This window comes from Aspergillus mulundensis (assembly GCF_003369625.1).
Source record: "Aspergillus mulundensis strain DSM 5745 chromosome Unknown scaffold_2, whole genome shotgun sequence".
NCBI lineage: Eukaryota > Fungi > Ascomycota > Eurotiomycetes > Eurotiales > Aspergillaceae > Aspergillus > Aspergillus mulundensis.
The window spans coordinates 3,250,486-3,273,654 of NW_020797890.1; the positions used below are offsets into that span (position 1 = coordinate 3,250,486).

The 23,169-nt window shown below is 29.6% G+C and overlaps 3 protein-coding genes across 3 annotated transcripts; 1 reads left to right on the forward strand and 2 right to left on the reverse strand.

Moving 5' to 3' along the window:
* Positions 1-1,789: 1,789 nt before the first annotated feature.
* Positions 1,790-3,133, reverse strand: DSM5745_03703 (uncharacterized protein; the record flags this gene model as incomplete). Its single annotated transcript, XM_026745719.1, has 1 exon — positions 1,790-3,133. One exon carries the CDS (start codon positions 3,131-3,133, stop codon positions 1,790-1,792), a length of 1,344 nt encoding a protein of 447 aa, XP_026606585.1.
* Positions 3,134-4,348: 1,215 nt separating this feature from the next.
* Positions 4,349-5,749, reverse strand: DSM5745_03704 (BTB/POZ domain-containing protein; the record flags this gene model as incomplete). The annotated part of the gene is made up of 1 exon (XM_026745720.1): positions 4,349-5,749. The coding sequence occupies one exon, from the start codon at positions 5,747-5,749 to the stop codon at positions 4,349-4,351; it is 1,401 nt and encodes a 466-aa protein (XP_026606586.1).
* Positions 5,750-7,836: 2,087 nt separating this feature from the next.
* DSM5745_03705 (uncharacterized protein) lies at positions 7,837-8,768 on the forward strand (the record flags this gene model as incomplete). The annotated part of the gene is made up of 2 exons (XM_026745721.1): positions 7,837-7,888; positions 7,975-8,768. 2 exons carry the CDS (start codon positions 7,837-7,839, stop codon positions 8,766-8,768), a joined length of 846 nt encoding a protein of 281 aa, XP_026606587.1.
* Between the last annotated feature and the right edge of the window lie 14,401 nt (positions 8,769-23,169).

Sequence of the window (23,169 nt, forward strand, 5' to 3'; positions counted from 1 at the left end):
ATATATATATATATATATATATATATTATATAAGCCTTAATATACTATTAATATAGTATTTAATACTCTTTTTAACTAATAAATATTTAGTTTATATTAAAAAGTATAATATATATCAGAAAGCCGAATACGTATCAGACTTGTATAATATATATCCAGATTAAATAATATATATTTTATTAAGTAAATATATACTTTTTTAGGAAAAATATATATTAATTAAAAATATATATTAAAAATTTAATATATATTATTTTAAATATARATTATATATATTATATATTATAAAACTAAATATATATATTTAAAAATAAGATATATTAATTTAAATATAGTATTAGTAATATACTTCATCTCAATATAATATTATAATAATATTTATAATTAATATAATATTAGGGCTATACTAGCACTATACTAAAAACACCCCCTCCGCCGGCACGGAAATAGCAACCTTCTGGATCCCCTCCCTCCTCTTCACAGCCCTAGACCTCAACCTCCTCCCACGCCTCTTCTGGCACAAAATCCAAGCCCCCTCAAAACAGCCCAGTCGCGCCGCGATCCGGACAGCCCTCGCCAGCGCACTCAAGAATCAGGCCCTAACCTGCATCCTCCACCTCGCCCAGTTCTCGCTCCTCCCCCTTTTCAGCTCCCGCCCCTCAGTCTACACCATCACACCGACCCCCCCGTCCGGCCGTGACCTAATCGCCCAAATACCCGCGTGCATCCTCCTCCGCGAAATCCTAATCTACTACACCCACCGCCTCCTCCACCACCCCCGCCTCTACAAACCCATCCACAAAACACACCACGAGTTCAGCGCGCCCGTCGCCCTCGCAGCACAGCACTGCCACCCGCTCGAGCACGTCCTCATCGACATCGTGCCGATCTCGCTGCCCGCGCGCCTGGCCGGCGCGCATATCCTGACATTTTGGCTCTTTTTAGCAGGCAGCGTGGCGCAGAGCGTTCTGTCGCATTCGGGGTACGTTATCCCGGGCTTTGGAGTTGGGGGCGAGCGGCATGATCGCCATCATGAGCGTGGCAATGTCAATTTTGGCACGTTGGGGCTTTTGGATGGGATTCATGGGACGGCGTATATTGGGGACAGTTGGAGGGGAGGAGGGAGGAAGGGGGAGTAGACTTGTTGGCTGGGGTAGGCATGGTCGTTGATTGAGGAATCTGCGTCTATCCACCTAGGCCAGGGTAGTCTACGCATGCGTGAATGGATGCGTCTTCACTTATCAGCTCTAACTTGCTAAGTTGGGAGTAAAGGATCCACAATATTTAGCGCCTAGCCCTGTTCTCATCGCCGAGCTTTGGCATGGACAGGAGAAATTTTGATGCTTTGATAATCAGTCGAAGTACTACCAAATACGCTGCTTCGGTCCTGTTCCGCAACGGTTTATTCAGACTGGAGTTTCGGAGAGGTACAGCTCCAGTGGCACAGCGGAACCGAGCTCGGAATCCTCATCCAGGTGCACGATCAAATCCGCTTTTGACATCATAAGAGACCTTGATACTGGAGATTATGAGATACAGCAAATGTCCACGAAAAGCTTGGGTAGGGTTACCTTGGCAGCGAAGTCAAAGAATCTACCATACATTCCGAGGGGAGCCAAAGCGATCCCAGGCAGACACATTGCGGTTACAGAGGGCGAAGAGGAGCTATGAGTAAGATTGGAACTAGTCTTCATCAAACTCAATCCTTAAAGCAGGTTGAATAATAAGAAGGGTAGTGCATGGTAGGTGGTGCATGCCTAGCCTGAAAGCGACTACCTCGACATGGACATCACCCCCGAGTACATGAAACGGCAAACAAAACGCCAACGCAGAAAATGACGGCTGAGGCAATAAATGAGAGGAGAGTTGAAGTCGTATCCCGCTCCCCAACTGCGGAAGCGTCGAAAGAAGGCCTGGCCAGGAGGCGTTTCCTTCTATGTAGGCCTCTCACGAGCCCGCACCATTTCAATACCGGGGCACCAGAGTCCTCACGGCGGCGGTCGAGAAGGACACCACGGAATTCATCCGGCATGTCGAACGGATCCCGGAACCTTCGGATCAGCTCCTTGCACTGGTCGTGGGTCATACTGGCCCTGCACAACGCAACGGTAAAGCCTTCTAGGGGCTCGATGCAGAAACGCCTCAGAGATCCACACGGCAGTCTAGCATCAAGGTACACCGGGAAAATCATCATCGCGAACGTTGGCCTGAAAAAGTTCCGCTCTTTCCAAATAGCTTGGATTATTGCCAGTTCGACGGCGTGTTCGAGCGTCCATTTCCAGCCTTTTTGCCAGGTGGATTCGTTCTCCTGGGCCTTGCGGAAGGCGCTCTTCCTCTCCTCCGAAACGAGGTTGGAAAGGGCGCGCTCGAATACGTCCATGCAGTTGTCGTTGACAGCAGCCGCTAGGATCGTTCCCAAGACGTCCTCACCGCAGGCCTGGAATGCCGCCATTCGCTCGGCGAATCTCTCGTAAGGGTATCCGAGCTGGATTGCCTTGCCGACGGCCTTCTCGGCGAATCGGTCTCGGGCGTAGTACTCGCCATATCCGTGGGCTTTGCCAACAGCAGCGCCATAGTTCGGGCCATCATAAACGATGGCCATGATGTGGTCGGCAATAGCGAAGTGGTCGATGTCGCCAGGGCTGCCGCACAGATCGTTGGCCTCCAGAGCACTGCAGAATGCTTCGCCGAGATCGGTGTAGTATACGTAAGATTTGCCGTCTCCGAATACACTTCGTAGCCGGCACCACTCTTCCTCCTCCTCGTTGTCGGACCACCACGGGAATCCCGTATTCGCGGCCTTTGCACAGAAGGCACTGTAAGCAGTCATATCCTCGACGAATAGAGAGCGGAGGTAGTTGTAGATCCCAAGGCTGCCATTCCCCGCGGCCTTTTTGAAGGCGTACCGGATCTGGGCATGAGGCTTTTCGGATAAGGGGATCTCGGGAATCAGTCTCTTGAGCTTGTCGAGATTGTGCATGCAGGAGTCGATGTGTTCCTGGACACGGTAGTCGAAGAGTTCCTTGATCCCTTCCAGCTCCTCCCAGTACGGCTTTGGGTCGGGCTTTCTCAGCTGATAGACGTATTTCTCTGCGCAGACGCCAAGGTGCGCCCTCTTAGGATCGACCGGCATTTCGGAGGCAGTAGCTTAGTTGAGATTGATCAGTGTGTAATAGAATGGCAGGAAGCCGTGCACAGCGGCAAAATCAAGGAACAGGTGTGTTAGGTGGCCGGGTGATATGAAGAGAATGGTGGGATGTACAAACGATAGATGAGGACGATGGAGGGACTCGGTGTTGAGAGTACTTATATTGTCCAGCAAAAAGGGAAGTTTGTTAAATATTGGTTGCAGTGAATGGAGCTGTGAAGCTTGCTTTCATCAGAGCCAATAAAGACGTCGGCTGATAATGACCATCGCCAGTTTCATGTTTCCCAGTGAAGGAAGTGCCCTGCATGGAATCAGACTAGCTCTTTATGACGTATTAGTAGGACAAACCGTCCTAAGAACAAATATGAACCTGTAAACTAAGGATTCGCATTTAAGTGGCCTCTGCTCCTACGGTGTCATGTGAGAAGTTCTGAGGAAAGTGCAATGGAGAGACATATCGATCCAGACCCAGACGGCAAGGACTATGCTACAGGGTTCAAAAGTGCTTTGATGCTTTGTTAATGTCAAGTGGCCTTCTCTACGTTGTGTCTGTCAATGGAGTATCGAAAGATAATGGTTAGACGGAGAATTTGTTCTCAGGGGCTGATAGCTAACTCGCGCTATGAAGAATTTGTCTTTAAGGACAGCAAATGCTTTTTAGCACATGCTTTGTGGTTTATTTGACTGCTTTGCGCTTTATGTGACTAGTGATGGTGGTAGAGTCCCGGGGCCATGTTGTTTAAGTTAAAGGTCTTAAACTACTCGGGCTACTTGAAACTTGGCTTCTGAGAGCTGGAATATGCAGCTCCGCAAAGCCAGGGCCAGGTATTCTCATGCTATAGAAGGTATATAGATTGCTTGACCTGAATATCAAGCCTGCTTGTCAAATTTGGTCTAGGGCATGGAAACGGTCATTATCAATGACCAACTAAGTACAAAATGCGACCCTTGCTGGTGGCCCTATACCTTGAAAGTAGCCCGATATCCCTCATAAAGGCTGTAACAAGTCCGGTCTCTCGCGGCATCCAGCCTAAGTGAAGGTATCGCTTCTGGGCCATGAGAGTCTACGTATCTACTTTGACTACAAAACCATCTAATGTACCAAACGGCACTGAGTACTCGTGAGAAAAGCAAACGCAAAAGCAAACAATATTCAAATCACACGCAAACAAATAAACAATGAACAAACACTCCAGCCACTTACGTGAAATTCCGAAACCGATCAGGCACCCCATAAGCCGCCGGCATAAGCCTGGGCCCCATCAAAGCCTGCGCACGAACCAAGAGCCTGTCGATCAGCAGATAATCCGACACTTTCCCAAGATAAACGAGGAAGTTGAACCGCCCAGCCTGGTCTCCCTGGTAATCATACTCACCCGTGTACACGAAGGCCAGAATAGCCGACATGATCTCCGGATCAATATCGTCCCCAAAGTCCACAGCCGAGCTATCAAGCCACCCATGCCGCGTCCGACCCTGAAAATATCCCGACCAGTAGCACAGGAGGTCCTGCTGCGCGCTGAACTTCGTCTCGCCGCACTTGATCTCAATCATCCCGCCGTCGCCACCGTCCGGAACCTGGAGGCGTCGGAAGACGGCGCGGCGCGCGATGGGCGGGAGGTCGACGTCCAGGTACGAGATTGCCTGGGGGCGGGTCATGGCGTGGACCAGGTGGTCGACGGTTGCGAGGCTCAGGATGTTAGCGTTGTAGTCCTGGGAGTTCCCGCGGTCGACGTCAGCCAGGCACTGGATGTACGCTGGTAGAAGGAGGTTGATGCCCTCGTCCCATTTCTCCTCCAGGGCTTCCTTGAGAGGTGGCTCGATGGTTAGCATGCGTCTGGCTTCAATGGGTCGTGCAACGGGATGCTCGCGCAGCCCGAAGTTGTGCGTTACCACTTGCTCGAGCATGAGGAGGCCGCCCTTGTTCGGGAGGAGGATGTTGTCGATGACCATGGGTATGAACGCGGTTAGTTTCCGGCGCCAGACGTACTCGAGGATTCCCGTTATGGCCTTGAACTGGAAGTTCTCTCTTAGGATTTCTCGGGCCGTGTGCTGGTCGTTGTGGTCGATGCTGGCGAACATCAGTTTCACGAGGGTCTCGGACTTGGTGCACCCAGGACGGACGTCGTAGACCTTGTCTAGGACTAGTCCGTACTGAGCGTCCTGGACATGGCGGAGTATATGTCCTACCACTTCTTGCAAGCCGTCCTTCTGCGCGGTCCTGAAGTAGATCGAGAGCCAGGTCTCAAAGTCGTGGTCGCGCTCTTTTTGCTGGTCGTCTACCGCTCTTACAGCCCGCTCTTCCTCAGTTCCGGCCGTGCTCTCAATATGGTTGTAAAATGCCTCGCGCTGTTTGACGAACTCATTAAAGAAGAGTACAAAGCTCTCAAAGTTCTTGTTGGCAATGCTAGCGCGTATGCCCACACGGATCAAACGACGGGGAGTTGGGCGCTTTAGGGCCATGGAGATCAGCTGCCGCTTTAGAATTTTGATGTCGTTCTCACGGATGGCCCTCTCGGTTCGTTGGATGATGGCGGTGATGTAGGCAACCTCGTCGCGTGACAGGCTGCTTTCATCTCGGTCTTCTGTGCATGTTGACATCTTGAACAGATTAGTTAGTCACGTACGGTAGAGTGTTAGTAGCTTTGGAAGTATTGGCCCTCTTGATTTGGGTCAATATGGTCCACGTCAACTAGATATACTCCCTTTATCAGTTGGCACTGGAATGCTGTTCAGATAAATAAGTTATTGATCTAACACCGTAGCACAGGGAGAAGGAAGCATGTTAAATACTTGACAGGAGAAAGCATACCATGCTTTGCGCTTCTTTCTACTGTACTTTCATGGCCTTTGTCTCACCTTTGTGATATAACAATGGACTGCTTTATAACTTTCATTATGCTTGATAATAAAGTGAGGGAGTTGCTTTGTCCTGTGACCCTCGTACTCGCATTATTGTATTACATGAGAGTTAATGGTCTAGTGTGATAACATGTGAGATACTGTCTTTGACCAGTTTAATAGATCAGGCGCTAAGACAGTTGGCAACTCCCTCAATAACAATTTGCAAACGGGTGTCTTTGTGCAGGGCATCCAGTGCCTTTGAAGTCTTTGAACCTGCCCCATGGCTTTATCCAGGTGGGATGGGGGGGAAACGAATATTGCATGGGAGTGAAAAAAGGGGTTTGAGGAATATCACATTTGCCTGTTAATGAACATATTTACAGCCATGTCCGCAGAGTTGCTATAACATCTCTGTACTGCCGCGTGATGTTACTACATGGCCGGCCACGGCCACTGGAGTTAGCGTTATGTCAAGCATAAAACTATTCACACTTGACCTTCAGGTCGCTTTTTACCGCGCCAGTGTCGTTCAAACAGCAGTGCCTATTCTATTTACACCTCAAGTAAGCTTTTTATAACATTCTGCATCTCGCACTTTGCTACCTACATACTGATCGTTGTGGAGTCGCTTAAAGCACTACTCCGTACCGATGGCGCTTTGATAAACATGGATGTAAGTATTTGCCTCTGTCTACGCTGCCGAAGGTTGAACCCAAGTCGCAAGCTGAGATGGTCATGGCACCGGCCATTCAAATGAAATATTCCTGCGGAGAACATCGAAAAAGCTCTCTCCAATTGAGACCCTCAGCTCGGCACTCTCCCTGCGCGCCACCGCTAACAGTACGCGTGCAACCATTGTTTTTTGCGACACTCCGTGAAGGACGACTGCGCAGCGAATCCAGTAGCCCCGCTATTGTGGCTTGGGCAACAAAACCCTCTTCCATCAAGATCTGTAATGCAGTAGATCGCGGTGGACCCACTGCTCGCCTAAATCTGCCGATTGTCGAGTTAGTCGGGAGAGACAGGTGGTCGCTCGGAGATCATCCGGTGATCATGGCCTTGCTAGTTGTATATCACAATCGCAATTGGTAAAGATGGCTTTGGAGGAAGAAGACTAGGGGCACGTTTATGGAGGAAATGTCTTGTCCTACGGTACACTGATAATGCAGGTTTGTGCAGCCCTAATTGTCTGCTGCCCGACCTTAATCTAAGCTACGCAAGCCACAGTCCCATCATTCAGCCCGCCATATTGGTACCTATCCGATCTGGCTACTCCACCCTTCAGCTGGATTTGTCTGGGTTCATTTATAAGACCTCAAGTACCAAAATTGTAGTTCACATCGCCACTTATGCGATATGGACCCGCACTTGGGTGCTTCACACGGTGCTTCGTCCATAGTCCCGTCAGTCACTAAGTCACCAGAAAAAACGTGCATTGCAGCGCGAACCTACGGTATCATAAGCCTTTGATTGGCCCGTTCTCGATGTCCAAGGAACCCGAGGTTCACCCAAAGGCCCGGTGAGACACGGATCAAGGGCCACACCCAGGAACTCGGACAACCCCAAGAGTCGGTGACAATGCTTGCATGAACTTGCATGAACTTGCATGCGTTGCATTGGCCGAGTCAGGCTATGCGTTCTGCAGGCACACGAGTCAGACCATTATCCCAGATTCGCACTGTGCTTACTCCGGAGTCGCCGGTGGCTTGCGCTTGCGTAAATCAGTGCTTGTTCCAGCCGGTCGGTCAAGGCCGGGTGCGTGGGTGTTTAATAAGTATATAATCACGTCGAGAATGCATACATTGCCCTAGCAGACAAGTCCCGACCACATTGCAACGATAACAATGCCTTCCATCATAGAAACTCCACGCACATTTCGCATCCTAATGCTGCATGGTAGGTCCAACCCCCGGGGGTTCCTTCACAGCATTCTAATATCCCTCTATGATACGCTCAATCCTCCGAACGCTTCCGCGTCAAAGCCCGCCTCCTAACCGAGCAAATAACTTCCTCACTGCTTCCAACCATTCTCCCCTCTTACCCCGACGGCATCGAATTTATCTTCCCCGACGCCCCTTTCGTCTTCGGCAGCGAGACAACCGAGCCGTCCGATCTCGAAAGCAGAGCCTGGTGGCTCAATCTCGACGACGTAAGCCGATATGTCGGGCTCGAGGGGACACTGGTCCGGCTATCTGAGTCCTTGGATAGACGGCCTATCCATGCAGCCGTTGGATTCTCGCAAGGCGGTGCACTGGCCGCCATGGTGACGGGGTTATGTGATGCGTCGACGAACCCGAGACGACGAAGTGCACTGGCTGCGCAGGGCCTGCCGGTTGACGCGTTTCTGCAGAATTTACCGGGCCAGGAACCGCTGAAGTTTGTGGTTTGTATCTCGGGCTTTCGAGGGACGATGAAGTACTACAGCGGCTTCTATGAGTCGAGCTTGTCGACGCCCTCGCTGCATGTGATTGCCGAGCTGGATACAATGATTGCCGATATTAAGAGTAGGGAGCTGGTCTCTGTCTTTGTGAGCCCGCAGGTTATGTACCATGGCGGCGGTCATTATATCCCGCGCGATAGGGCGCTGTTGAGGAGAGTCGGGGAGTTCGTTCAACAGGCTTACTCTGAGGAGACAAGGAAAGGTTGTCCAGAAGCCGTGTGTCAACCCGTCCTGACAAAGGCCAAACAGGCGCCCGTTGGTCAGGCGTCAAAGCAGCAGTTTATGCGGAGGAGGGTCACCAGTATCTGCACGTTTGCGGTGCGGCCTGGATTTTGATAGTTTCGGTTTCATCAAACGGGGGCGGTTTTGTCATTAATGCTGTATTGGGCAATGCATATCTGGGAGGCAGTCTGCTTTGTTGCTTTCTTGCAGCTCCTGCCCTGTCTCCTCCATACCTATAATACGTTTCCCTTTCCAGCTATGTATTGACATGGACAAACATTGGAATTTACGAGCTATGATCTTGATTCAGTCGATGGCATCGACCATGGTCGGCTTGGTCAAGATCAGAGCCCTGTGCTCGTGGCATCAACATCAGCCACTCTTGAAGGCCAAGAGAGAGCCCCCCGATATACAAATTTGGTGGATCAGTTAACTATTACTAGTACTATCTTGGTTATGATGCCCTTATGTCCTACAGGCAGTAAAACCCCCCGCCGCAATGGTTGGAAGCCTTGAGATCCATTGTTATAGACATACCCACAGTAGCACCCCTAACCATGGACATCCTACCTAGGGATCCAACTGACATCAAGGTCGAATCATCGCCAAATAATCGCCACACGAACCTTTAAAACAACTAGTAGTTTGCATCATGCAAAGTCAAGCGGCCTAGCGCCCCCTTGCACCATTTCAGTTCCCAATTCTAGCAAACTGCACGCTGAGTCTGTTTCCGCCTCCCACCGCGACCTCTTACTAGAATATGTCCTCTATCTACCAGACCCAGTTATCTATGAAGAATTATAAGTATATATTTGCAAAAATAATACTTTAAAGTTTACTATAGGAGTATATATTATAAACCTGCCTTAGAAGAATACAGGACTTGTAAAACCTAGTTATAATAACTTAACTTATAAATTTATATTAAAAGATTACTTAGGGGGCTAAATTAGGTATAGCTTAAAATTAAAATATAATTAACTTCTTTATTAAGTAAAGGTTAAAAATAACAAAATTAATATAAAGAAATAATATTTTAAAAGTAAAAAAAATAGCTTAGAAAATATAAGAGGGGTATATTGTTAGGGCCAATATTTTTTTATTTAATATTACTAGAGCTAACCCACTATTAGTTTAAAGTTAGCGCCTTAAGTAACCTAAGCTTTAGCCTTAGGTTATCAAAATTTAATATATTTTATTATTATATTAGGCTATACAACTTAATTAAGTTATTATTATTTAAAATTTTAATTATTAATTAAGTAAAATTAAAATAAATTTTAAGTATAAGCTTAAGTAAAAACCCGTGTATAAAGTATTTTAAACTTATATTTATTTTTTAATTAAAAATAACTTAAGTATAATTTAAAAGTTTATAAAAATAGCCTTAAGGCTAGACTTTTTTGTAAATTTTTAAGTAACTTTTTTAATATTATTTAGTAAAATTTAAAATAATTTATTTTTATTAATTAAATTTTTTTATTTTTATTTTTATTATTAATAAAAAAATTTAAAATTTATTAATTTTATAATTAAAGTTACTTGCACCTACTACTTTTTAAACTTTTTTAATAATAATATTTTAAATTAATTTTTTAAAAAATAAGTAAAAGTAGTTTATAGGCGTTTTAGTTAAGGTTTTTAAAACCTAAACTTAAATAATTAAAAAAATATCTTTTTTTTACCTATGCTTAAAAATTTTATTATTATTAAAAATAATTAAATAAAATAACTTAACTTAAATAATTTAGTTTACAAGCTTAATAAAATATAGGGTAAAATATACCCTTTACCTTATTTTTTTATATTATTATTATAACTTATTAGTTTAAAAATTATTATAACTACAGCTATTTTAATAACAAAGTAATTTAAGGTTATAATACTTAGCTTATTTACCCTTTAACTATAATATAATTAATATTATATATTAAAGCTAAAACATTTTTTGAAAATGAGAAAAGTTACTTTTATAATTTAAAAATAAAATAGTATTAGTTTACTAGTTTTTATATTAATTTTTTTATTAATTTTTATGCTAACCATTTTATTAACCCTTATATTAAGTTTTAATAATGAATAATGTTTAACTTTAGTAATTTTTTAACTTTAGTTTAAAATTAAGCTTAAATAATAAATTAAGTTATTATTTTAAAATTATTTTACTATTAAACCTTAGTACTAGTATAAGTAAGTTTAATTTTAAAAAATTTAAAAGTATTAATAATAATAAAATAGCTGCTTAAAAGGCGCTATATTAACTTAATAAAAAGTAGGATATAATTATGAAAACTTATAATTATTATTATAAAAAATAAGGCTTTTTAAAAGCCTAAAATTAAATTTAAAAAGGTTAAGCCTTAAAAAAAAGGGATATAATAAGGCTTAAATCTAGTTTAAAAATTTAAAAAAATATTTTTATAATACCCTTAAATAGTTTTAAATAAATAATAAAAAAAATTATATTTATTATTTAAAAAGCTTTAAAAATACTTGTAATTATTAAAAAGGTTAAGCTAAATTTTAAAATAATAAGCTAACTTAAGTGAATTTTGAAAATTTTATATATATATAAATTAATTTAGTTATAACCTAGGGCTATTACACTACCTAGTAATTTTTGATTAAACAATAAAATACTTAAAATACTATTTTTAAGCCTTTACTTTATAAAATTAAATTTATACTTTAATAATTTAAAGTTTAGGGTATAAATTCTTACTGAAACTTATAATAAAAATATTTATTTATACTTAAAAAAAATTAAAAAAAACCCCTTAAAAACTTTTATTAGCGTAAATATAATAGTAATTTATATAAAGTTTATTTTAAAATATAATAAAGCCTTGAAAGCTAATAAAAGTTTAAAGCTAGTTTTAATTTTAAAAATAAAACAAATAAAAATAACTTAAAATAAAACTAAAATAGCGGCGGAGCGGCTTTTTTAAAAAAAAAATAAAAAAATAAAATAAAAAAAGAGTAATAACTTACTTTTTAAAAAGGAGAAGTAGCACTACTAAAAAAAGGGTTTTTATTTAAATTATAATAAATTAGGCCACTTGTTAAAGGCCTATTTAAATAAAAAAAGCCTAAAAAAGTTAATAAAAAATAAATAGTAATTTATTAGTTTTAAGTTATTAAAATTATATAATTTAAAAAAAGACTATATTTCCTATTTTTATAAATTTTAAAATATAAAAAAATAATATAAATTAATAATTTAAGGTATTACTTAATACTAGGGCTAATATTAATTTTATTTTAGTTCAATATTTATAAAAATAAAAAATTTAAATAAATACTAATTATATAATATAGCAAGTTTAATATAAATAATATTTTTACTTTTTACTACAGGCGCTTGCAAGCCTGTACTTAAATTTATAATTTTAAAAAAGTTATAAAAATATTTAACCTAGTATATTATATTATTAATTTTATTTATAAAAATTATTAAGTAGTCCTAAAATATTCCTAAATAATTAAAATAAATTTAAATTTTTACCTTATTATAGTAAAATGAATATAATAAACTTACATACTTTTTATTAAAATTAAAATATTATAAAAATTTATAAAAATAATACACAAGGGACTGGTACTTATAATACTTTATTAATTTAAAAAAAATAAAAAAAGTAAAGGTGGTTTTACTATTTTAGTATATTTATTAAAGTAAATTTTTTTTGAAATAAAAAGCTACTTAACTTTTAATTAATAAAGTAAACTATAAAAATTTATTAAAAAAAGGAAAGAAGCCTTTATAAGGTTTTATTTATAATTTTTTTAATATAGGTTATAAATATTAAAAAGTATTTTAATAAAATACTTAAAAAAATAAATTAAGCTATTTTAAAGTAGTGCTAAAGTACTAGTACTTTTTATTTAAAAATTTAATAAATTTTTATATTTTTATATTAATTACCACGGATTAAATATAATAATTAATAAAAATTATCATTTATTATATATATTAACAAGCTAATAAATTAATTAATAAATATATAATATTTTATTAAGCTAGATTTATATAATATGTATTATAAAATATAAATTAAAAGGGGAAATAAATAAAAATAGTATTTTTAACTTATTATAATTCTTATAAGTATATAATTATACCTTTTACCTTAATAAATATATTAATTATATTTTAATTTTATATTAATATAGCTATAAGCAGGATTTTTAATAAATTTTATATTATTTATGTTAATAATATTTATATTTTTTTTAAAATAAAAGAAAAACATGTACGCCATGTTTAAAAAGTTTTTAATTAATTAAAAAGGTATAATTTATATATAAAATTATTAAAATATAGTTTTTATAAAAAAAAAGGTAAAGTTTTTAGGCTTTATTATTAAATAAAAAAAATATTTATTAATTTAAATTATAGTTAAACTATTACTAATTAACTAAAGCTAATATTATTTTATAAGTTATAGGTTTTTTAGGCTTTATAAATTATTTTTAATATTTTATTTTTAGCTATACTAAGGTAACATGTTTAATAACCTAGCTTTTAATAAAAATAGTAAAAAAATATAAAAGTAGGCCATTTTTATTTTTTACTAATATAAAAAATATATTTAAAAAAATTAAGTTAAACTTTATTAAACCACTGGTACTGCAGTACTTTAATTTAAAGAAAAAAGATTTTTATTATTATTAATATATTAAGGTTTATTATAACAAGAATTCTTACTTAGCTAAATTAAAAAAATTATTTAATAAAGAAATAGGAGTAGTGGCGCCCCATGGCATTTTATTTTTATTAATTATATAAACCTAAGCTTTGCTATAAGGTTTATACTAAAAAATTATTTATAATAATTAAGTATTTTAAAAAGTAATATTATTATTTTAATAGCTTTTTTATATTTTATATATATATAGTATAATTATAATAACTTATATTACTTTTTCTTAATAAAGGTTCTAAACTAAGGGCAGGCATAATAAGTAAAATTATTTATAACTTATAACTTTAAAATTAAGTATAAGCCAGGCAAGTATAATTTAATAAATATATTATTATAAGAATTAAATTATATAATAAAAAAAAATAAAAAGTATTAAGTTAAAGTTGTAAGACCAACAAGTCTCGAAGATCTTTACTAATAATAAAAATATTAATAAAGAAATTTAACTAATAAAAATAAAGTATTTTAAACCCTGTTAAATAATATTAAAAAAGTTAATTAAAAATTTAAAAAAAAAAGGCTAGCCTTAAGGCCACCTTTATAAATTTTTAAGTTATACTTAAGCTATTTTTAACTAAAAAATAAATATAAGTTTAAATATTTTATATATAAGTTTTTATTTTAGCTTATACTTAGGGTTTACCCTAGTCTTACCTAACTAGTAACTACAACCTTAAATACTAGTAATTTAATTAAGTTATATAACTTAATATAATAATAAGGTATGCTAAGCCTTAATAGCTTAAAGCTAAAGCTTAGGTATTAACTTTAAATTAATAATAAGTTAGCTTTAATAATATTAAATAAAAAAATATTAGCCTTTATAATTTTTTTTAATTAAAGGGTTGTCCGCGACCCACTACCAAATTAAAAAAAAAATAATAATAAAATACCATTATTCTTATTAATATTAATACTAAATATAGCTTTATTATTACTATTCTTAACTTTATTAAAGTATTATTTAATATATTAAATTTAGTATTTTATTCTTATTATTTATAGCGCTTTAAATAAAATATAATATTTATTTATAATTAAAAGGGAAAAGGTGATGCTTTAATAATACCTGGTATAAAAATATAAATTATAATATAGTTTATAATTTTATAAACTTTTAAACTTATTAAATTATTACTAAATAAAAAATTACCTTTTTTTATTATAGCTAAAAAAAAAGTCCTTTTAAGCATTGCCCTAGCTTTAAAAAAAGTAAAAAAAAATACCTAGCTATAACTATAATAATCTAAAATATTTTTATTTTTACCCCTTATACTTTTATTATAATATAATTATAAAACCCCTTTAGTATAATATTTTTATTAACTTTAAAAGCCTTTATTTTTTTAATCTTTTTTTTATATTTATCCCCCTTTAGGTTTAATAATATTAATTTTAATTAGTTCTTAGGCAGTAATAATAATAGTAATAATTAATATAATTAGCCTTTAATAAAAGCCTTTAAAATATATAGTAAGGTTATAGGTACTAATTTAATAAGTTATTTTTATTTTAATAATTACTAACTAGTGGCGCTCCGCCGGCGCTTTATTAAATATACTAACTTTTAACCTAAAAATAACTATTTTATTACCTAACTATAGCCCCCACGCTTACTAGCTTATTTTTTCCTACTTTATTTTATATAATATTAATTATTATTATTATTAATACCTTTATTATAAGTTTTATATTACTATTTTTTTAGGCTTTTTTCCCCTGGCCTCCGGCCTTTTATTTTTTATAAATATATTTTATTTTTAACTAGTTTATTAATGGAATAGCTCTAGTGTAAATATTAGCTAATAAAAAATAAATTTATTTATAATATAGAAAATTTATTTAGGCATGTAAAAATAATAGGTTAATTAATAACCTTAATTAATATATTTATTTAGCTATTAAGTATAATTACTTTTATTATATTTATAATAAGGGCAGCTATTTTCTATTATTTTTTTATATAAAAGTAAATATTACTTTTTTATAATAAATAAATCCTGCTAACCCTAATAAATATAGTTATTACTAAAATATATTTATATATTAAGTTAAGCTAGTAATTAAGGCTTATAAAAAAATAAGTACTAAGGTCTAGGCTATAAAGGTATTAACTTTAATTATTTAAAAACTTATATATAACTTTTAGCTTACTTTTAAATAACCCCTGGCCTATTTTAATAATAGCGAGAATATTTATTAACTTTTTAATATTTTTTTTTTAAAAAATAAGCTTGTTATACCTTTTTTAAAAAACACTAGGTGTAGAAAAAAATACTTATAAAGGCCCTTGCTTTTACTTTTAATATTAAATAATAATTTTTTTGTCAGGGCCAATGTTTTTTTATTTAATATTACTAGAGCTGATTTACTATTAATCTAGAGTTAGTGCCTAAGCTTTAGCCTTAGGCCGCTAAGGCTTAATATATTTTATTATTATATTAGGTTATATAACTTAACTAGGTTGCTAGTATTTAAGGTTTTAATTATTAATTAAATAAGGCTAGGATAGGCCCTAAGTATAGGCTAAAGTAAAAATTTATATATAAAGTATTTAAACTTATATTTATTTTTTAATTAAAAATAGCTTAAGTATAACTTAAAGGTTTATAAAGGTGGCCTTAAGGCCAGCCTTTTTTTTAAATTTTTAAATAACTTTTTTAATATTATTTAATAAAGTTTAAAATACTTTATTTTTATTAACTAAATTCCTTTATTAATATTTTTATTATTAGTAAAAGCTTTTAAAACTTATTAATTTTATAGTTAAAGTTACTTGCACCTACTACTTTTTAAACTTTTTTAATAATAATATTTTAAACTAAATTTTTAAAAAATAAGTAAAAGCAGTCCGCCAGCATACTAGTTAAGGTTTTTAAAACTTAAATTTAAATAATTAAAAAAATATTTTTTTTATTTATGCTTAAAAATCCTATTATTATTAAAAATAATTAAATAAAAAAAACCTAACTTAAATAGTTTAAATTACTTATTTAATAAAATATAGGGTAAAATACACCCTTTACCTTATTTTTTATATTATTATTATAACTTATTAAATTAAAAATTATTATAATTAAAGCTATTTTTAAGGGGAAGTAATTTAAGGCTATTATATTTAAGCTATTTATTTTTTAATTATATTATAATTAATACCACGTGTTAAAATTAAAATACTTTAAAAAAAATAAAAAAAGTTACTTTTATAACTTAAAGGTAAAGTAGTATTAATTTATTAGCCTTTATATTAGTTTTTTTATTAACCTTTATATTAACTATTTTATTAACCTTTATATTAAGCTTTAATAATATTTAACTTTAGTAATTTTTTTGGCTTTAGTTTAAAGCTAAGCTTAAATAATAAATTAAATTATTATTTAAAAGTTATTTTATTATTAAACCCTAGTACTAGTACAAGTAAGTTTAATTTTAAAAAATTTAAAAAATATTATTAATAATAAAAAAGCTACCTAAAGGGCGCTATATTAAAGTAAAAAAGAAGTAAAATAAAGTTATAAAAACTTATAATTATTATTATAAGAAAAATAAGGCTTTTTAAAAGCCTAAAATTAAGTTTAAAAAAATTAAGCCTTTAAAAAAAAGGGATATAATAAAACTTAAAATTTAATTCAAAAATTTAAAAAATTATTTTTATAATACTTCTAAATGATTTTTAATAAATAATAAAAAAATCATGTTTACTATTAAAAAAGCTTTAAAAAATACTTGTAATTATTAAAAAGGCTAAGCTAAATTTTAAAATAATAACCTAACTTAAGTAAATTTTAAAAATTTTATATATATATAAGTTAACCTAGTTATAAACTAGGGCCACCACGCTGCCTAATAATTTTTAATAAAATAATAAAATATTTAAAATACTATTTTTTAAAAACTTTGCTTTATAAAGTTAAACCTATACTTTAATAATTTAAAGTTTAAGGTATAAATCCTTATTAAAATATATAATAAAAATATTTATTTATATTTAAAAAAGTTAAAAAACCTTTTAAAAACTTTTATTAGTATAAATATAATAATAATTTATATAAAGTTTATTTTAAAGTATAACAAGGCCTTAAAAACTAAAAAAAAAAGTTTAAAGCTAGTTTTAACTTTAAAAATAAAAAAAAAATAAAAATAACTTAGGACAAAACTAAAACAGCGGCAACGTGGCTTTTTTTTAAAAAAAAAAACAAAAGTAAGAAAAAAAGCAGTAACTTACCTTTTTTTTAAAAAAAAAAAAGTATTATAAGAAAAAGGGCCTTTATTTTAATTATAATAAATTAGGCTACCTATTAAAGGCTTATCTAAATAAAAAAAAACTTAAAAAAAATTAATAAAAAATAAATAGTAATTTATTAGTTTTAAGTTATTAAAATTATATAATTTAAAAAAGGAAACTGCTTTCCCTATTCTTGTAAATCTTAAAATATAAAAAAATAAGGTAAATTAATAATTTAAAGCACTGCTTAATACTAGGGCTAATATTAATTTTATTTTAGTTTAATATTTAGAAAAGTAAGAAATTAAAATAAATACTAACTATATAATATAGCTAGTTTAATATATTAATAGCACCCTTATTTTTTATTATAAGTGTTTATAAGCCTGTACTTAGGTTTATAATTTAAAAAAAAATTATAAAAATATTTAACTTAGTATATTATATTATTAATTTTATTTATAAAAATTATTAGGTAGTTCTAGAACATCCCTAAATAATTAAAATAAATTTAAACCTTTATTTTATTATAATAAAATAAACTTAATAAAATTATACACCTTTTATTAAAATTAAAATATTATAAAAGTTTATAAAAATTATGCCCAAGGAACTAGTACTTATAATATTTTATTAATTAAAAAAAATTAAAAAAATAAAGGTGGTCCTACCACCCTAGTATATTTATTAAAGTAAAGTTTTCTTTTAAATAAAAAGCTACTTAATTTTTAACTAGTAAAGTAAAATATAAAATCTTATTAAAAAAAGGTAAAAAGCCTTTATAAGGTCTTATTTATAATTTTTTTTAATATAAGTTCTAAATATTAAAAAAGTATTTTAATAAAATACTTAAAAAAAATAAATTAAGCTATTTTAAAGTAGCGCTAAAGTGCTAGTACTTTTTATTTAAAAACTTAATAAATTTTTATATTTTTATATTAACTACCATAAATTAAATATAATAATCAATAAAAATTATTATTTATTATTATATATTAATGTCAGGGCCAACATTTTTCTATTTAACATCACCGGAGCTAACCCACCATTAGTTTAGAATTAGTGCCTTAGGTAACCTAAGCTTTGGCCTTAGGCTACTAAGGCTTAGCATACCTTATTATTATATTAGGTTATATAACTTAACTAGGTTATTAATATTTAAGGTTTTAGCTATTAATTAGGCAAGGCTAGGGTAGGCCTTAAGTATAAGCTAAAGTAAAAATTTATATATAAAGTATTTAAACCTATATTTATTTTTTAATTAAAAATAGCTTAAGTATAGCTTAAAGGTTTATAAAAATAATTTTAAAACTAGCCTTTTTTTTAAATTTTTAAGTAACTTTTTTAATATTATTTAGCAGGGTTTAAAATACTTTATTTTTATTAATTAAATTTTTTTATTAATATTTTTATTATTAATAAAAATTTTTAAAACTTTTTAATTTTATAATTAAAATTACTTTTATTTATTATTTTTTAAACTTTTTTAATAATAATATCCTAAATTAAATTTTTAAAGGGTAAGTAAAAGTAGTTTATAAGTATTTTAGTTAAGGTTTTTAAAACCTAGACTTAAATAACTAAAAAGATATTCCCTTTTTTATTTATACTTAAAAATTTTATTACTATTAAAAATAGTTAAAAAAAAACCTAACTTAAATAATTTAGTTTACCAGCTTAGTAAAGCATAAGGTAAAATATATTTTTTATTTTATTATTTTATATTATTATTAAAGCTTATTAATTTAAAATTTATTATAATTAAAATTATTTTAAAAAAAAAGCAGCCTAGGATTATAATATTTAGCTTATTTATTTTTTAATTTTAATATAATTAGTATTACGTGTTAAAATTAAGATATTTTTTAAAAAAAAAATAAAAAAAAGTTACCCCTGTAACCCGAAGCTAAAATTATATTAAATTATTAATTTTTATATTAATTTTCTTATTAATTCCTGCGCTAATTTTTTTATTAATATTTTTAATAAGCTTTAAAAAAAAATTTAATAATTTTTTTAATTTTAGTTTAAAGTTAAGCTTAAATAACTTAAGTTATTATTTTAAAATTACTTTGCCTTTAAAACCTAGTGCTAGTAAATCTAGTTTTAAAAGGTTTAAAAGTTTTAAATATATATAAAAAAGGTATTAAAAGGCTATTAAAAATTATAAGCTTTATTATAAAAAAAAGGCTTTTTAAAAGCTTAAAATTAAGTTTAAAAAAGTTAAAAAGTTAAAAAAAAAAAATATAATAAAGCTTAAAATCTAGTTTAAAAATTTAAAAAATTACTTTTATAATACTTTTAAAAGGTTTTAAATAAATAATAAAAAAATTATATTTACTATTTAAAATACTTTAAAAAATACCTGTAATTATTAAAAAGGTTAAGTTAAATTTTAAAATAATAAGTAAACCTAAAAAAGTTTTAAAAAATTTATATATATATAAATTAACCTAGTTATAAACTAGGGCYATTATATTACTTAATATTTTTTAATTAAATAATAAAATATTTAAAATATTACTTTTTAAAAACTTTACTTTATAAAGTTAGGCCTATACTTTAATAATTTAAAGTTTAAGGTATAAATATTTATTAAAACTTATAATAAAAATATTTACTTATACTTAAAAAAGTTAGAAACTCCCCTAAAAATTATAATTAAAGTAAATATAATAATAATTTATATAAAGTTTATTAATAAGTATAATAAGGCCTTAAAGGCTAAAAAAAAGTCTGGAGCTAGTTTTAACTTTAAAAATAAAAAAAATAAAAATAACTTAAAATAAAACTAAAATAGCGGTAAAGTAGCTTTTTTAAAAAAAAAGAAAAAAAAAGATAAAAAAAAGGTAAAAAAAAAAATAGTAATTTATTTTTTTAAAAAAAAAGCGCTGCAAGAAAAAGGGTTTTTATTTTAATTATAATAAATTAGGCCACTTGTTAAAGGCCTGTTTAAATAAAAAAAGCCTAAAAGAAAACTAGTAAAAAATAAATAATAATCCCCTGGTTTTAAGTTATTAAAATTATATAATTTAAAAAAAAACTACTTTTTTTATTTTTGCGGATCTTAAAATATAAAAAAATAAGGTAAATTAATAATTTAAGGTACTACTTAATATTAAAGCTAATATTAATTTTATTTTAGTTTAATATTTATAAAAGTAAGGTATTAAAATAAATACTAATTATATAATATAGCTAGTTTAGTATACTAATAATATTTTTATTTTTTATTATAGGTATTTATAAGCTTGTACTTAAATTTATAATTTAAAAAAAGTTATAAAAATATTTAATTTAATATATTATATTATTAATTTTATTTATAAAAACTATTAAGCAGTCCTAAAATATCCCTAAATAATTAAAGTAAATTTAAACCTTTATTTTATTATAGTAAAATAAACTTAGTAAAATTATATACCTTTTATTAAAATTAAAATATTATAAAAGTTTATAAAAACTATATATAAGAAACTAGTACTTATAATATTTTATTAATTAAAAAAAAATTAAAAAAAAATAAAGGTGGTCCTGCCACCCTAATATATTTATTAAAGTAAAGTTTTTTTTAAGTAAAAAGTTACTTAACTTTTAACTAGTAAAGTAAAGTATAAAATTTTATTAAAAAAAATAAAAAGCCTTTATAAGGTTTTATTTATAATCTTTTTTAGTATAAGTTATAAATATTAAAAAAGTATTTTAATAAAATACTTAAAAAAAATAAATTAGGCTATTTTAAAGTAGTGCTAAAATACTAGTACTTTTTATTTAAAAACTTAATAAATTTTTATATTTTTATATTAACTATTATAGTTTAAATATAATAATTAACAAGAATTATTATTTACTACCGCGTATTAATAAGCTAATAAATTAATTAATAAATATAAAATATTTTATTAAGCTAAATTTACGTGACATGTATTATAAAATATAAATTAAAAAAAATAAATAAAAAATAATATTTTAAACCTATTATAATTACTATAAATATATAATTATGCCCTTTAGCTTAATAAATATACTAGCTATATTTTAATTTTATATAAATATAGCTATAAGTAGGATTTTTAATAAGTTTTATATTATTTACCTTAATAATATTCTTATTTTTTTAAAAATAAAAAAAAACATGTACACTATATTTAAAAAGTTTTTAATTAATTAAAAAGGCATAATTTATATATAAAATTATTAAAATATAGTTAATATAAAAAAAAAGAGGTAAAGTTTTTAGGCTTTATTATTAAATAAAAAAAATATTTATTAATTTAAACCGCAGCCGGACTATTATTAATTAATTAAAATTAATATTATTTTATAAATTATAAATTTTTTTAGGCTTTATAAACTACTTTTAATATTTTATTTTTAGTTATATTAAAGTAATATGTTTAATAACTTAGCTTTTARTAAAAATAGTAAAAAAATATAAAAATAGGCCTTTTTTATTTTTTATTAATATAAAAAATATATTTAAAAAAATTAAGTTAAACTTTACCAGGCTGCTAGTACTACAGCACTTTAATTTTAAAAAAAAAATTTATTATTATTAATATATTAAGGTTTATTATTACTAGGATTATTATATAGCTAAAGTAAAAAAAGTTATTTAATAAAAAAAAATAAAACTAATAATATTCCATAATTTTTTATTTTTATTAATTATATAAATTAAAGCTTTATTATAAGGTTTATAATTAAAAATTACTTATAATAATTAAATATTTTAAAAAATAATATTATTATTTTAAGGGCTTTTTATACCTTATATACATGTAGTATAATTATAATAACCTAGATTATTTTTTTATAATAAAAGTCTTAAATTAAAGGCAGGTATAATAAATAAAATTACTTATAACTTATAACTTTAAGATTAAGTATAAGCTAGGTAAGTATAATCTAGTAAATATATTATTATAATAATTAAATTATATAATAAAAAATAAAAAGCACTAAGTTAAACTGCTTTTTACTTTATAAAAAAATTAAATTTATTTTCTTAATAAATTATTATTAAAATAATATTAAAAAACCTAGCTATCCCTCCACGTGGTTAGGCTTATAAATACTTAAAACTTTTAAGTTTTAAAATATTTATTATAAAAATAATAAGTAAAAAAAATTACTAGACTAGTTATAAATACCTTTTAATAATAATTAATTATAACTTAATAAAAAAACACTTTTACTAGTTAATTATAATAATAACTTAAAAGTATAATTCTTATTAATTTAGGGCAGGCCTTTTTTATTATTAAATAATATAAAAAAAAATTTATAAAAATATTATTTATATACCTCCCGTGCCCGCGTTATAATATAAAATTATAAAATAATATTATAATAATTTTTATATAAGCTACTTTAGCTATAAAAAAATTATTAAATTACTTACCCGCAAGTTTTAATAAAAAAAGCTTAATAAAAATACACGTGTGTATATTAAAAAATATTTTTTATATTAAAGGTTTAAGGTTTTAAGGTAGTTACCTTGGGAAAGTTTAATATTTTTTTTAATATTAAATATATTATAAAAAAATATTTTTATATACTTTATTATTAACCTATTTTTATT